The sequence below is a fragment of the Chondrus crispus genome, genomic scaffold (assembly GCF_000350225.1).
Source record: "Chondrus crispus Stackhouse genomic scaffold, scaffold_76, whole genome shotgun sequence".
NCBI lineage: Eukaryota > Rhodophyta > Florideophyceae > Gigartinales > Gigartinaceae > Chondrus > Chondrus crispus.
This window is the reverse complement of record NW_005178685.1, coordinates 264,341-281,730: the sequence shown is the minus strand read 5'-3', so window position 1 is coordinate 281,730 and position 17,390 is coordinate 264,341. Positions and strand designations below refer to the sequence as shown.

The window sequence follows — 17,390 nt, the reverse complement described above, 5'->3', positions numbered from 1 at the left end:
CCACCTGTCTCCTGGGCAGGGGGCATTCCCTTTTTTCTCACCAACACTTACCTGCCAAAGGGAGGCTCTGCCAAGGGTAGGCTCTGGCACTACGATGCGCCTGATGAGGAATGTCGAGAAAAGCCTCACATGCAGCTGTCGTTAAAATTTAGTTTAAAATTCTCATAATCAGGCGGATTTGCTCACATCATACTAAATTTCTTACTGCACCTCACATGTACTGTACCCTTGCTGTACCCCTCCTACTGTACCCCTCCTACTGTGACCTTACGGTACCCTTGGTAAGATTACTGCCCAAATAAATATCGCGCTACCGCACTGCTGCACACTTCAGTGTGTGTCTACGTGTATCCTGCTGTTGCAATCACCCAAACCTGTCCGGCGCGAACGGTGAGACATCAATTGACGACTTGCCCAACACGATCATTTCTGCGACCGCCTTCCCGGTTGCTGGGCTATTCAATATCCCCCAAACAGAGTGCCCAGCGGCTACAAACGCCCCTCCCCCAGCCCCGGGCACAGCCCCAATCAACGGCAATCCATCCGGGCTCACCGGCAAATTACATGCCTGCCCAGCCACCTTCCCCATATCCACCGCCTCCCCAATCGTCTTACTCAAACCCCTTGCAAACTCTTTCAGATCCTCCACGTCCCTCTCGTCCACCCCAATCTCCCCTGGATCATCCGGCAGCTCCTCCGCGACCGCCGACTGACACATATACACCTCCCCCTCCCTGGGATAGACCTCCGGCTCCCGCGGCTCCCCTCGCCCATTCACAAACTCTGTAAACACCGCCGTCCCCGGCACCCGCGCCTGCACCACCAGACTGGCCGCCTTCTGCGCCACCACGCCCGGCATCCCCGGAAACCACTGCTGCGCCTTGGTCGTCCACGGCCCCATCGCCAGCACCAGCACATCCGTCTCGCGCCGCTCCACCACGCCCTCCTTTGTCCGCGTCGTCAGCACCCATTTCCCATCATCGCCTTTCACCACGTTCTCCACCCTCGCAATATCTACACTGGTCCCGACGTTCTCGCGCGCCCGCTCCAACAGCGCCAGCGTGAGCTTGCGCGGGTGCACCTGCGCGACGGTCTGCTCCGTGCCGATGCGCCTGGGCGGCGCGACGGGCGGCGCGTCGCCGTCGAGCCACGTCAGCGGGGGCGCGGGCGCGGCGCGGGTGGCGCGCTTGAAGCGCCGCGACGGCGGCGCGTGCCGGCTCACCAGCGACGCCGAGTAGGCGGAGAGGGCGCGGTACCCCGTGGAGGGGAGCGTCGCGGAGAGGTCGGCGTGCATGCGGAAGGAGGGGCGCGCTAGCAGGCGCAGCGCGGAGGAGTCGCACCAGTCTAGAGCTAGGAAGCCGCCCGCGCGGCCCGAGGCGGCGCAGGCAGGCGAGTGCTGCTCGAGGAGCACCGCGCGGCGCGAGTGCAGGGATAGGTGGTAGGCGATCGAGGCGCCGATTATCCCGGCCCCGACGATGGTGATGGTCGGGGAGTCGGATGGCGTGGAGGAGGCCATGTCGGAGCTTCGAGAGTGAGGCGCGATGGGCACGGCGGGGAGCTAAACTGGAGGTCGCGCAGGGCACGAGAGTCTGTTTTGTGACACGTGGGGACGCATTCGTGTTGACTGGCGGTAGATACTGGACTACCCTTCCCCACCACAGTCCGTGAGGAGCCAAAATCTTGTGTGAATTTTGCCAGGCCACGTTGGTCAAATTTGGCTGGTCCCAGCCAGGAGCTTGACGGCATACGCCGAAAAGGTAGCGTGAGGCAAGGTTCTGTTGTATTCCCAGACCTTCCTTGGCTGACGCATCGCACACAACACGTCTGGTCTTTTCACGCCTCGCAATCGAAGCAGGTGATTGCGGAGGAGGTATCGGTGGGAAGCGCTACTGTTGGAATGTGAAGATACAGCTGGCGGGAGATCGGGAATAGCTGTGGGCACTACCATCGCATGCTACGCGTGTTTCCAGAACCGAGCATTATCGCGTCGCAAATATGTCTTCTGCACACGGCGAAGAGGAGAGAGTTGCCTCCGGCGCGCAGAGGCAAATTTTACGTTTTGGGCATGCGTGTCAGATATGCGGACAGGCTGACTCCGCACGTAGGCGCGTGGTTGCGACACGGATGGTCTGCATTGCCGGTGCAGACCACATGAGGCCTTGCAGCATCGAACCACAGGGCAAAGATGATGCATTGTGACTTGAAGGACATTCTCAAACTCACATTAGTTTGATAGAATCAAAGATACAGCTGGCGGAGGCTGGCGGAGGCGTGGAGAGCCGACTCGCTTCCTTCACCTTCTCTCCCCGACAGCAGGGGAAGTTGTCGGAAGCACGCTCCCAGATCAGTATCGCTGGGAAGGGAAAGTTTTCCTCAGTGCGTTTGCGTCGATTAAATGACTAGGGCGGCGCAAGAGAACGAGCAGGAGTGGTTGAAGTGGGCGAGAGACTTCGGCGATCGCGAAATACCACCCATCCGTCTGGGGTCCCCTCCGTGCCGCCAAAATCAATTTTCACACTAGCATTTAAAGTTTGAGATAATGCTGCATTTAGGGGGGCGATCAGGTGCATTTTTGCAGTGATCAAGAGGTTACTACCCTTGGGTACACTGCTCCGACCTCACGAACTGATCAGGTGATCAGGGTAATTTGGAACGCATTCTTTTTTTTAAATGGAGAAAGTACAGCACCAAAGATCACGAGGAAGGCAGATCGATATGACACGTGTACGGGACCCACGCAAGCTGGAGACACACTAATTATTTTGCGACCTCAAGCACCTTTGCAGTCTCAAACAAGCGCTTGTTAAGACACACCCTCAGGAAGAAGAGTCCATAGAGACCCTTCCGTCACTAACCTCCTCGAGCCACATCTTCCCCCACTCGCCGTCCCACGCCATGCCGTGGACGCCCCCGATCATCCCTATCGCCTCGCTGCGCGCCAACAGCCCGGACGTCGCCCCCCGCATTGCCTCCGCCTTTGCCTCCTCGCAGAGCCCCGGCCTTGTGCTCGTCTCCGGTCTCGACGACGACTTTGCTACCCATCGCGCAGACCTCTTCGCCGCTGCCCGCAACCTCGCCGACCTTCCGCCTCCGAGTCTCAAAGCCCTTGAGATCCCATCCGCTGACTATGCCGTTGGATGGAGCCGCGGACGCGAGCGTTTTCGCGGAACTCCGGATACCCTCAAGGGAAGCTTCTACGCCAACCCCATCCTCGATCACCCCGCGGGAGACCAACAACACCTCATCCGCGAATTTCCGTACGAAACCCTCCTCATCTCCCCTCGCTTCCCCTCAACATACACCTCTCTGACCTCACTTCCCCCTCGATCCCTCGCAGCCACTACATGACCCCGAACATCTGGCCGCCGCACCCCTCATGTGCCGCCCTCGAGCCCGCCTTCAAGGCCATCGGCCGTCTCGTCAACGACGTCGCTCTTCTCCTCGCCTCCCACTGTGATGCCCTAGTCACCCGCAGACTTGGCCCGACACACCCCTTCACGAGTCTCCACGCCACGCTATGCGCCTCCATGTCCGCGAAAGCTCGCCTGCTCAACTACTACCCCTCTCCCCATCCCGCTCCGGGCACGCTATGGTGTGGATACCACAACGACCACTCCATACTAACAGCCCTGCTTGCACAGCAGTTTTATCACGCCGACACTCGCGTCCCGCTACCAGCCGCACCAGACAGGTGCGCGGGGTTGTACACTCATTCCGAGGGGAGCGATCCGCGTAAAGCTGACATCCCGCCCGGTGCCATTGCGTTCCAGGTTGGCGAGGCTGCGCAAATCATGTCAGGCGGCGTGCTCCGCGCTACGCCGCATGCAGTCCGTATGCCGAAGGGCCACACTCCGCATCTTGCCCGTCTTGCGTTTGCCGTGTTTTTGCAGCCTAATCCCTGGGATATGCTCGAGATGCCCGCCGCCTATTCAGACGATCAGGTGCGACGCGCAGTTTGTACCAGTCCGTTGGTGCCATCCCTGCAGGACGGACGGTGGCAGAAAGGAGACCGCTTTGTCGACTTTGCGGCGAAGACGATAAAGGCTTATCAGGCATGAAAGGCCAATTTGCAGCTGGTCAGCGCTGCAAGGTCGTCTTGCCGAACCTACTGCTTCAGCATTGCGACACGCCTTTCAGAACCACCCCTCACCCAAATCTCCCCTCCTTGTGGCGAGCAGCCCATACAACGCAGCGCTCAACGCTCCATTTCTCGTGCTCAATGACGAACTTTTCGAAATCCCACTCAGTTCCCGGGATCAGATCGTCTGAATTCCCCTCGGCGCGAGCCCACACGCGCGCCTGCACCGTGCGCCCCTCCTCTGTTTGCACCGGTGCGACAATTCGCTCGTACGCAGGGTCCTCGTAGGCATCGAGTAAGGCGAGCTCTGCGTCGGTAAGATCGAGCAACAGTTTGCCGCGCACTGCACTCGATTCGCAGCGTATCACTGCGGGATACACAGCACCGCGGATCGGGAAACGTGCGAAGTTCGGGAGCGTCGCGTCTTGGCGAGGTGGGACCCGCGAGAGGAGCGTGTGTAGAATGCGTGGGGACATCAGAGTACCGTAGGTGAACACAGCGTGGATCATAATGAGGTTCGTCCTAAGGGAGTTATTGGATGAGAGATCTGAGCAAGAGTGAAGCCGTCTTCCGAGCGGGCAACGCAATGAGGGCGGAGGGAGGAACCTGAATCGAAAACAGCTGTGCCGATTTATTGAAAGCGTCTTATTCATTTCCCTTGCGGGGACAATGTTATTCCACTTGCGATGTCGAAAAACAGTGCGCTGAAGGACATTAAAGGCCCTTTTCGCAGGCTACCACAGGTCGTTCCACAGTTCTGAAATTCATGCTAGTCTTGCAAACCACTAACTCACAATTGTGGGATAGGGTGGCCGCTTTGGACATTGGCGGTGTGCGTCTCAATGGAAGGGCTTAGTCGGCTACAAACTGCAATAATGAGAAAAGTCTCTTCTAGAGAGACCGTTCCCTCATCTAACTCTGGACTGTTGCAAAAAGTATCAAACATAGGTTGAAGAGATGCCTTAGAAAAATCCATCTACGCTATCGCCATACGATCTTTATCTGTACTTTCGAAACCATTTAGGACTCTTCGTCAAAGTCCGCTGGGCAGAAACCTGTGCAAAATTTAGTGCTTTCTGTCTCACTGAACATCCAAGACTTTTAAGTCTCTTCTCTTGCCTTATGGAATTCTCCAATGACTGCAGTGTTCTCCTCGTTAAGCCTTTACAAGGCCCACTTTGAGCCATAGTGCCCCTTCGTAGCCGCTTTCATGTACCATAGTCGTGCCGCCACCACATCTGTCGACAGGCCTAGCCCCTTTTCAAGACAATGACCAAGTCGAATCTGTGCCACCTCTAGTGTCCACGATCTGCAGCGCTCTTCCAATACCTAAACATCAGCTGCAGATATGTCTTGTTTTCATTGGTTTCCTGGAAAAAGTGCGATCCAAAGTCTGTACATTGGGGGAATATTGTCTTGTTCTGCGGCTCTCGCGTAAAGATGGACTCCTTGTAAGTTGTCTTCTTCAGCGCCATACCCATCATACGTACATTCACAAAGCCGTAGTTGCCCTGATGGATATCCTGCATTGGCTGCAAGGCGATAGAGCTCTACTCCCCTCCTTGCATTTGGGAAATTCCATGCCCATAGCAATGGAAACATTTGAATGCTTTTTCATTCTTTGCCGGTTGACCGCTTGCCTGAAGGAGCTCATTCCCCGTTTCCGTGGATATTCTCCATTTATCACTGATTGAGGCGTTTGTGCTCCACTTGCTAGAAGTACGTTTTCGATTGCCTGCTTAATCTGGGTCATAGATGGCCGAGAGAACCTTTCAGCTGAAAGACATCGCTGAGTAAGTTCTCGTAGACGTAGGTCTGTTATATTTTCAACCACTACCAGACGCAGCTCGCATGTTTGACGTGTTGAGATGCAAAACTGCTACTTTTCATGCGCATGTCCAAAATGTTCATGTCTTGTTAAGGTGCAACATCAGGTAACAAAGTACACACAAAAAATGCCAAACCGCCAGATCTCCCACGATGGATGAGAGAGGGGTCTCATCTCTTGAGATTTTGACGGAAGGGATTCTGCCAACCCCTGTTCTTTATTCCCTGTACATTGGAAATCCTTCTAGGAAGCTCGCTGGCAAGAGTACATTCGAGATTTCCAACTTTCGCGTGACCAACTACCTGACCTTGTGACACGCGAAAAAGAATACTATCCATTGTGAGATCTGAGTGAACTACGCCTCGAGAGCGCAGACATTCCGCTGCGCATGCAATATCTCGAAGTAGTTGAAGTTTTGATAGCAATTAATCCAGTTAGAGCGTCCCCACCGGTAGGGTCCAAAAATGGGGTCCAATCCAAATTTTTGCACACTTGGCGAAGTATTAGTGGTGATACAACTGCGGAAGCTGTGATGCAAATTCTGAATCCAACTCGTTGGATTGGACCCGAGAAAATCGGTTACCTACCCCACCCATGCCAAATAAAGTTGCAGATCCAACGCCGTTGTACGAGGTCGGTGGTGAGCAGGGCCTGTTGCAGAATGGCCTCTGCAGGTTCGCTCCTGGACACAATGGCGGATGAGGAAGCGGAGGAAATGGCAATTGCGATCTGGATGCAGATGGTGTCCATTGCGGTAGTGACTGGCGCAGAGGAGACGAAGACGCGGGGCTCGAGGCCAGGGCGCGCAGAAAACTTCGAGCGCACACGCGAGCGGGGGCACCGGCAAATCATGCTAGACTACTTCTGGCCTAGCTCGCTGGTTCGGAATGACGAGTTTGGGCAGAAGGGTCCAGTGTACTCCGAGGTGCTCTTTGAGCGAAGGTTCAGGATGCCGCGAGCAGTCTTTGATAGACTGTTTGCGGCAGTGGTTGCGCGTAGTGCGTATTTGCGTTCTGGGTTGAAGCTCGATGCGATCGGTAGGCTTGGCGCAAGCCCGCTGCAGAAGGTGGTCGCGGCGCTGAAGCAGCTGGCGCACGGGGCCGGGGCCGATAACTGCAATGAATACTGCCGCATCTGTGAGTTGACTGCCCTTCGCTCCATGAAGGAGCTGTGCGAAGCAGTGGTCGAAGCGTTTGGTGCGGAGTGGCTACGAGCACCGAAATCGGCTGAGCTGCTGAGAATCGAAGCTTCTTTTAGTCGCGCAGGCTTTCCCGGGTGCATCGGGTGCTTGGACTGCGCCGGGTGGGAGTGGCACATGTGTCCGAAGGCGCTGCAGGGCATTCATAGTGGAAAAGAACGTAAACCTACTCTTCGGCTGGAAGTTATCTGCGATCTTGACCTCCACATCTGGCATGCGATGTTTGGGATGCCCGGCATGATGAACGACCTCAATATATTAACACTGAGTACGCATTTTGCTAATGTCCTTGCGGGTCGCTTCCCACCGGTAGAAGCCAAGTATGAGGTTCATGGAGAACAGTTCAATTGGCTGTATTATCTTGCCGACGGTATATATCCGAGTTGGAAGATTTTCATCAAGTCGTTTAGCTCGGCCAGCAGCGAAGCAGAGAAGACATTTTCTGCGAACCAAGAGGCTGCAAGGAAGTGCGTCGAGCGCGTATTTGGGGTTTTATTTAAGAGGTTCTCTATCCTATGCATACCAGGTAGGCTTTGGGCTGCAGATGAAATGCGGACAGTGCTCATGGCATGTGTTGCTATTCACAACATGATCGTGGATGTGAGGAGGCACAACTACAAGAAGGATGGCGTTGGAGGAACCAGATACGATGGGCCACCGGAGGCCAATGCAAAATTGGTCTCTTTGCCGGCAGCTGATGACGAGGACATTGTCAGTAGGCTCAGCCACATGGCGAACGTGTCTGACGATACGAAGTCGAAATCGAAGCACAAGAGGCTCCTGAATGCCCTGGTGAAACATCAGTGGCGCAAGCTTGGCGACGACTAGAGATTTTAGCGCCAGTCGTGGTGCTGCAGTAGATGGATATGCCTATACTTCGTAAAGTGAGCCCTTGGTTCGATGCAAGCGTCTGTCCGATGCTTGCTGAGTCTGCCTACCACAAGCTATTACTCCTGGAGGTCCTCAGCATCCTGGCGGTAAAAGACACTCGAAGACTGGGGCCCCTCTTCTTCAGGGTCATCAGCAGATGGCTGAGGAGGCGCGCTTTCCTCCGAAACAATCAAGCGGTCTAGCTCTGCCTTTTGCACGCGCTGGAGGAAGATAGGCTTTCGATCTGCAGGGGTCCCCTCCATGCTGAACAGGCGCAAGCGGTACTGGCGCTCTTCGATGGCGACGAGGTCCTCCGCAGTCTTCGCCCGCTTCACTGCGGCATCAGCCATCCTCGCGACTGCAGCTGCACCATCCTCGAGTGCCTTTGCCTGACGATTTCCTACGGCCCTGGCCTCTATTCGCGCGGCCCCAGCAGGCCGCTTCTTCCTCACAGCGGCGCCGGCGCTCCCTCCCGAGGCCTCATGAGACTCCGCAGCCTCAATCTCGTCCTCGAGCACGATGTCGGCCGCAGGTGACGGAGCGTTAGTCACAATCGCAGATCTTGGACAAGCGCGTGCGGCGGCTATCGCACCCATGATGGACGACCAGAGATTGGTGGGTGCTGCGAAGAAACGAAAGCGCTTTGAGGAAAGGAAAGTCAGCTCCAGGATCAGCGAAGTCCGGGGCAACGTATGCGTAGAAGTCGGAGAAGGATGCTCGCTTGTTATACGCCGCAGGCGTGAAGCGCATAAAGTCCTCCACAGAGGGATCACCCGTAGGCTTGAGGGCTTTCGCCGATAGGTAGAGGCCCTCAAAGGCCAAGGACTCCTTCTTGACCAGCTTGTATCGCTGCAAGATCGCGCAGCCCGTGCGCTCCTTCATTGCGATACTTGCATCGCTGTTCGCGTCGCGGTCGTCGCACAGCTGCTGGTACTTCTTCCCGACTTGCGCCTCGAATAAACTCCGCTTCTTACCGGCGCCCTTAGACGGGTCTTCGGATGCTTTCACGAACGCTTTGGCAGCAAAGAAGCTCTCCAACGAGCTCCATGATTTGCCGGAGCCCATGTTTGGTGCAGCGATGCATCGGGTTGGCGACCAGAGGCGGCACCGTTTGTCGATTGTGGCAGTTGAATGCGAAGTACTCATCCCGCGCAATTGTGCGGCAAGAATACGAAGTGCTCATCCCGCGCAATTGTGCAGCAAGCTCTCTCATTGGCCAGGGGTGTCTTCTTTTGGCGGTAGCCCTACCCGCCAATGCAGCCTCTCAGCGAAGGATACAAATGAGGCCAAATCGTAAACGATAGTAGTATTTTCGCTGGATACAATTCAGCCCGTTGGATTGGATTCTCAGAAAAGGGGTCCAAATATGGCATATTTGGGCCCACTTTTCTGGGCTCCAATCCAAGTGGTTGGATTGGATTTCGTTTTTCTCATGGGTGGGGTACCCTTTCGCAAAATAAGATCCAACGATTGGATTGGACCCGGATTTTCTGCACCGGTGGGGACGCTCTTAACCTGCCTCTGAAGCCGATTGAATGGTATGAGTCGTCAACTCAGTGACAAAAATAGCTGAAGTATCATCAGCTAATTGAAATTGTCTTTTCTTGTCCTGGATACCATTGCAACCTGGCCAATATGCCCTATAGAATTCCACCAGACATGGGTGCACCAGTTTTCGAAGCAAAAAGAATCGTCTCAAGGTGACTGTATGATCTTCTTCTCGAGCGTGCTGTTTTTCCAAAACGGTTACTCCCGACAGAGCCTCGCATGCTAGATATCCGTCTAAATCACGAAACGATATCGAACTTTCATACGTGCACAATCTTACAGAACTCCTCAGAACGTCATTAATGGACAAGTTTGTATCAGATATGTCCAAAAGCCATGGCTCATGAAAGCTTTTGAGAAGATCTTTAATTTTTCCATGCCCATCAAAAGGTAACTTGGACGTAGACAGGCCACTTTTGCATTCTTTTACGGTCGTTTGTATTTTGCGAATCCTTTGACAGATATTTCCGATGTCACGTGCAACTGCACCGCCCTTTATTGTGTCTGCCGACCTATTTACCGGTGCAGTGTGCTGTGAGTCGTAACCTGATCGTTGTGTTGTGGTAGGACCACTTCAAAGAGCAAGGTTGTGGTTCTGACACGTTTTGGCTGTCCACATCAGCGTCCAGCTTTTCAGTGATATCATTTTATCTCACCTCCATGTTCGCGACTGACTGTTGAACGTCATTCACGTTCGAGAGAACTGTAGTGGATCGGAATGCAGAGGTTTGGGTAGATGCTGTGAAGAAACCAAGGAGGTGTAGATCCCTTTGCAAGGTGCTCACATCAGCTTCTAAATGATCGATACGATATGATATGTGGGAGGCGATAAGAAATTTGCGGATGGGATTGGGGCTCAGGTTTTGGTAGATAACGTTCAGATCATTTGCGGCGGCATCGAAAGGAGAACGAATTCTGTAAAAGGCTGAGCCCATATGGGAGACCTCAAGTCCACAGCTCCTGCGCGTTTGAGGAAAAAGAGTGAATTGCGAATCGATTGAAAACGACAGAGAAGCGCAATGTATTCAGTTGGATTGCGATGGTAAGATTCAATGTTTCTTAGTAAGATGCGCTATTTGAATTGTGCAATCGACAGAGTTCATCGCAAAGACAAGAGTTTCCATATCTTGATTTCCAGGAGCCTTGGAATGATAGCAGTAGTTACCTCCGAGGTTGGAAAATAATCTTCACAGTTTGGGGAAAGCCGTTCGCTTTGACTGGAACTATGTAGTATTTCTCCAGCAGTGGACCTTCATTGCTCATCTGCCTGCATAATTAATAGAGTAACACAAATGATTTAGTGTCTGGCGCTCTGACCGAATTGCTTGCAGTTCACTCAGCAGTACAATTTGATTTGAAATCGGGAACCTCATAAATGCTGGAAACAGTTTAGCAAGCGCAGTTTTTGTCGTAGCACGCGCGCGCTGTAGGACGTTGGATAGCCGCGGAAGAAAAAGGCGCTGGAGAGAAAGAGAGAGAGTCATTGGGGCAGGGGGGCGCGCAAGATGGGTATGCATCATATACAGTAGCGCGAGCACGCGCTCACGCCCCGAATGCCCCGAACGCCACGTGTCAAAATCGAGCCAAAATTCATTCCTTTATTAGATTTGCGTTCCAGCCGACGGCGGTTAGCGCCGCCGTCTGGACGCTCGCTGCTTGCGAATATATCTGTCCTTACCCCTCTCCCCCCCTTGTAAAAGAAAGGGAGAGCAGGAGGGTATTGCAAAGTAAAAGATTCGTCTTTCTTTGTACCGTGGGCGAAGAGACGCCCACCCCCTCTTGGCAGCTCACAAAATCCTCCCTTGATTGTACAAGGGACAGCGAGCCGCCACGCGATAAGCGAGGTTTGCACGACAATCTGGATTCGCAGCTTCGCTTTCGCTTCGTTTTTACTACTGTAACAATGGCATCCTCGAGTCGAGGGCAAATTGCGGCGAGTCACGCACGCCTCAAGAGGTCTGCCACCGTTGTTCAGCCTGTGACAGACATTGCCAAACAGCTTCGCGACTCAGCGCTATATATCCTAGACATTTACACGCTCTCAGACTCTTCTGATGGTTCCGCACAAGCTCTACCGGATTCCGAGGAGGTACGGGAGACTCTGAGCAGTTTCATGCCAGCACCGGAGATCCTTCTCACTGAGGATTTCATCAAGTCACCGCTATTTCCGGCTACTCTTCTACGAGACGTGGCAAGGCTCTACGACTTTGCTCATGTGGAGGAAGAACTCCTCACTTCCCTCGAGCTTAGTGAATCCGACAAGAGCAATAAGTCAATTATGACTCATATCTGGTTTCTAGGGTTCTTAGGGTGCGATCTAGACACGATTCAGGCAGCCGTGGCCTTGTTCCGTCGCACTCGAGGATCACCAAATCTTTTGCAAAGGGCACTAGCAGCGCAGACACTCCTCGATAATATACTAAATGGGGATTCGAACAACAACGAGAATGCTCAAACAACTCCTACTTTGCCCATCCCCATCAGCCAGGCGGCTTTGCAGAATGAGCAGAATGCTACTGTCGAAAGATCTGTTCGACAACCTACCCCGGGTGGCTCGGCAACTGGCTTAACTCACAGGGGACTTATTGAACCTACACAACCTGGCCGCCCCGAGCCTCCGGTGAATGCTCGCATGGACACGCCTTATAAGTTCGACCCTGCATCGGAGAGAGAAGACACTCGTAAGGCGAATTATGTCCATCAACATTTCAAGGACAATTGCTTCACCGGTTCACTGACACAATCAATTGAAATGACACTCCGAGATTACAATATTTGTGACCGTCAGCATCGCCTATCTGCCTCCCAGAAGGCTGACTACTTCGTCAATATTTTGGATGGACGTGCTCGAACCTTCTTCTTTAACAATGCATCTGAGTCGATGTCATTCGAAGAGATGGCCGCAATGATGATGCGAGAATTCAATAGTAACTCTCGGCAGCTTCAAGTGTACGGCAAACTTAGCACTCTACGTATTGAAAGTGTTATTGCCGAGTATGAACTCAATTCTTTATCCGCTGCACTGTCAAAGATCGTTACAATTATGGAGTCCATGACACCACAATGTCCGCCACACTTCCGCTCCGAACCCCATAAGATAAACTATCTTAGGAACGCAGTCCTCGGACAACAGTGGGCAAGAACTCCCATCAGTAACATTGTTACTGCACAGTAGACTTTTAATGGGTTCGTGACTGCTTTAAGGGAAAGTATGCAATTGGAGGAAGAGATCCAGTCCGCACGTTCTGACCAACGACGCCCTTCTCCAAACGGTACTTTCTTTCAGCAGTATGGGCGTAACCCGCACCATGTCCGTACTCTGAAGCAAGGTAGAGGGAATGACAAAAGCCAAAATCCTACCTCTTTTTCAAGAGAGGTGGACTCCAGTAGTCGGTCATTCGCTGAGAGCCATCGCAGAAATGAATTTCACAAGTGCAGGGCGCGTTGGACCCCTGGTCACAGGTGCCAGAGCGGAACAATTCGCAATCATGTTCGCCAAAGGATGACAAACGGAGAATCTGCAGTTCACATAGTATCCGACCTCGTCCTGGGCATGGAGGGAGAACTTGAGGAAGACCCCTCCGACCCAAGGAACTGATGCCACCCAAACTTCTGTCGAAGAGGCACCTTCCAGTCCCCATGTGCACTTCAGCACGGAACCAGACGAAGTGCAACTATTTGACTCTTTGACGTGTGGTGCTGAACACACTACCAGTGGAGAAGTGGAGCAAGCGGAACGAGATTGGATGACACATCACCTCCAGTCGTCACTCTCACACCAGCCCGTCTTGCATGGCAAAGAGTCGTCGTCGGATTTTTAATGGAGCGGCGGAATATTTCGTCTCATTCTCGTCGCTCTTCACGATGGGTCGCACCCCATCGTAATACCCATCCGAGACGTAAACAAAAGATAGTCCATGTGAACGCCACACACATTCACCACTCACGCATCCGAAGACGTGGTGTTGCAAGTTACCCTGGCTTCTGTGTCGACATCGGTGCTCTAAAATCGGTAATAGGTCAAAAGGAACTTGGCAAGATCTTCTTACAACAGAAGATAAGAGTGCCCAACATACAGAAATCCGCAATCACGCACAGATTTCGCTTTGCGGACAAGCTGTTTGACTCTCTTGGCAAGGTGTCACTTTTCCTTTCAACACCGAGCGGAATACCTCCGATCCGCGTTGACTTAGATGTCGTTCAGGCCGACATCCCGGCACTACTTGGGATGGACATTCTGGAAAGAGAGGGTCTCATTGCCGATACGGTCGCTGGCCGACTCACAAAGAGGGTGAAAACTCTATCTGAGCAAGGTCAGGAACAGTATATCGATGAGTGGTCTACCCCCTTACATAGATCACCGAGTAGACACGTCTATGCAAGAATTCACTTTGCATTCGGAACATTCTTCGCAAGGTCGCAGTTGTGGAAATTGCACAAGCAGTTCTTTCATCCGTCAGCTCAGAAGTTATTCAACTTACTTCGTAAAGCGCGACCCGAGGAAGCTACCCCGGAGACTCTGTCTATACTCGAGGACTTGTCGAAGAGATGTGACCCGTGCCAACGTATCCAAAACGCCCCAAGACGGTTTCGAGTATCGTTCGGCGCAGAACATGTCCGATTCAATGAGCGAATCCTTCTAGACATCACGTACATCAACGGAAAGACTATCTTGCACATTGTAGATGAGGGGACGCAGTTCTCAGCAGCACGCTTCCTAGCTGATGTATCTACGAAGACCATATGGAAGACAATCTTGGAATGTTGGGCCTGCATATACACTGGGCTACCCAATCGCATGCTCGTTGATCAAGGAAGTGCTTTCGGTCCTTTGTTTATCAGTTTAGGGGCAATGTCAAATGTCGATGTGCAAAGGACTGGCATTGAAGCACACTCCACTGCAAAGGCGCTAAATGCCAGATCAATAATATTCAGTGTTCCAGATAATCAAATTTTGTGAATTGATAAATATGTATAAAACAGCAATGCAACCAGCCACGCAAGCCGAAAAATTGTAAAAGGTAGTAAATGTACAAACCAAAAGTATTAGGGTCGATCATGTCTGTTAAAGGTCGTTACGTTGCTGTTATGGACATCACAATATTTTTTTAGTAATAATCTGGACCACTGATGCGGGTCACGTATGGCTCGGCGCACATACCTTAAGACAACAAAGTGTAAAGTATTACTGCGCGAATTGCAAGGTAGTACAGTATGACGCTCCCACAGTACACAGCACGTACTTCCTCCACTAACGCAACCTGTCCCGCACGACCCACCCAACCTCGCGTACCACCGACGCCGTCGTTATCCTCCATCATCATCTCAATTTGTCCGGCAGTGCCGTGTATGGCTTACCTAAAAAATTGCTCACCAGTGCACTGTATGGCTTCCCAAAAAAATTGACATTCACAATGGTTTGCAAACAGCGGCAAAAAATCCTCATTTCATTCCGTCCAGAATCAAAGGGTGTGTGCAATCTTCTTCCCTGCGCGCCGATCTATCTGCTCGCATTGAGCACCCGTCCCCAAATCCCGACTCCCCCAGAAGCTGCCTTCCCACCGGCTGGATCTCCCACTCCACCACTCCTCGCCCTCCACAAACCAAGCACGTACTCCTCCCACTAACGCAACCTGTCCCACACGACCCACCCAACCTCGCGTACCACCGACGCCGTCGTTATCCTCCATCCTCATCTCAATTTGTCCAGCAGTGCACTGTATGGCTTACCTAAAAAATTGACATTCACAAACCCAGCACGTACTCCCGCCACTGACGCAACCTCTCCCGCACGACCCACCCAACCTCGCGTACCACCGACGCCGTCGTTATCCTCCATCCTCATCTCCCCATCGCCGCTCCTCGCGGTCCCCTAGAAGATAAACGTCTTCGACGCTAGCTGGGGGACGGTTTTATTTCAGTTTTCATTCGCCCCTTCCTCTGCATGATGAAGGACATGGTCAAAATCAAATCCATCATCAGAACGACCTTCCCAATTATCATCATTTTCAGCTATTGCATGAACTTCTGTCCGGTCACGACGATTAAGGGCGTTTACTGGATTGTACACCTTTTCAGTTCTCCTGGGTGAGTCCGTGCAGAGCTGATTAAATTGCGCTGGGGGCATTCTTAAGATGTAAGCATCCAATATATCTTTCTGCTTCGAATGCCCGGGGATGAAGTCCCTTATCTTTAACCGAATCATGGTGCTTCCTTGCTGCGACTCATCGCTGTGTTCGCGGTCACTCAGATCTTCATCAACTATCTGACTCTTAGATAACCGCCTTTTGCCACCTTTTGGCGCACCTCCACTTTCCTCCAGCTCACCAGAAAACTGTATGCTGTCATCCACTTCTTCAAAAAGTTTATCTTCATTGTTTCGATCGTTTCCATGGTAGCGGGAGCAACCTGTTCTCATTGCGCTGAGATCTGGTTGCTCCTGACCAACGCCTTTCCCCTTTTTCTGTTGCAGGCATATCTGGGTCTCCCCTGTCAACGTGGATGGCATATCGTAATGACGACTGCCATTGATAATGTCACGAACGAACCATCGAAAGATCAAAGCAGTCCTGTACACGGCTCGTAACGACCCAAAGTGGCTCCCAAGGAACTCAGTAATTCCTCTCCCTTGAGTTAGCGCAACGAAAAAGTTGACAGCAACACGTGCAAGATTGATTGTACGGTACATCTGCTTGCGTTCCGCAGGCCTAAACCCCCTCTTTTGTATCCCGTTCTTCAGCAAACCATCTCCGACGATCACGTAGTAATCGACCAGAACGTCAAGTTCCAGCCGAGAAGAAATCATTTCTTTCAGAGCTTGCAAGTTCAAAACACTTGCGTTAGGGGCATCGGATGTCACGGCAGATGACACATGGTCACGGAAATTGAACGGGTGCTCTGGATACTTGAAGGCAATATTGGGCTGGCCGAACTCTTCCGGTATTCCTCTACTTGCCTCCCAAGGTCTAAGCGCAAACCCCAGATCCTGGAAGAAGCGTTTTCTGGCCGCGACACGTGATTCTCTCAAAAAATCTGTAGACATTGAGTATACGGTGTGGGCAATGTACAGGCTTTCACGTCCGTTCTTCGTGTCGACATCCTTCTTATCCGGTTTTGCTTTGGTCTCCACCAACTGTCGAGTTTTCTGTAATGCATGCCTTCCGACGTACTTAGAATTCAGCCAGTACGGGGGTTTTCGCACAGGCATCACGAGACTGGATACGCCTGGCTCATTTTCCACTCGTGCGAAGGATCTTCCATGGGCGTCTCTCTTATCTGGAGGAACGCTCGTTTTCAAAGATCTTCGAGTATCGTTTTCACGCATGCAATCTCTCTCGAGCTGCTTTCCACCGTCAACGAAGAGTGTTCGCACGAATCGAGATTTGAAATGGCAATGAACACGAGCGGGGCCTGACTTAAAGTCTTTTTTTGTCGGGTTTTTTTGATGCCCGTAAAGAAAAGCAGCCATTGCGAGGTGGGTATGGGCGACGGTTGATCCCATAGACCAAGTGTACTCCATAAAATAGCAAAAAGATTCTGCTATAACTTGCGACATGAGAGAAATGCGAAAAACCTTTTCCACTTGGGACTTCAAAGTTGGATTTTCCATATCGACGATATCCTTGAACGTCCATTTCGAAGACGTGCTTGCTGTTCGCTTTGAGTTGACTTTCAATAAAGTGTTGCTTTTTGCTCCAATATCTGCGCTGAAGATTGTTAGGGCGTTTTTGACAGTCTACAGGTCTCTCTGAACACTCTTCATGGTCCCTTCCACTGTATCAAGGCGAGCCAGCACAGATTTTTGCATGCTATCCAAAAAGAGGCGAAACGAGCCCAATGCTCCCCCTATGTTAGGTCTTAACTGTTTG

General features: G+C 52.3%; 1 protein-coding gene; it reads left to right on the top strand.

Annotated features, from left to right (window-relative positions):
- Positions 1-3,137: 3,137 nt before the first annotated feature.
- On the top strand, positions 3,138-4,125 carry CHC_T00007515001 (hypothetical protein). XM_005711115.1 is given in 2 exon segments: positions 3,138-4,058; positions 4,059-4,125. 1 exon segment carries the CDS (start codon positions 3,138-3,140, stop codon positions 4,056-4,058), a length of 921 nt encoding a protein of 306 aa, XP_005711172.1. The 3' UTR covers positions 4,059-4,125.
- The last annotated feature ends 13,265 nt before the right edge of the window (positions 4,126-17,390 follow it).

What these genes read in the sequence shown, in the direction of transcription:
- CHC_T00007515001 (XM_005711115.1), top strand. Translation starts at nt 3,138, where the DNA reads ATGGAGCCGCGGACGCGAGCGTTTTCGCGGAACTCCGGATACCCTCAA.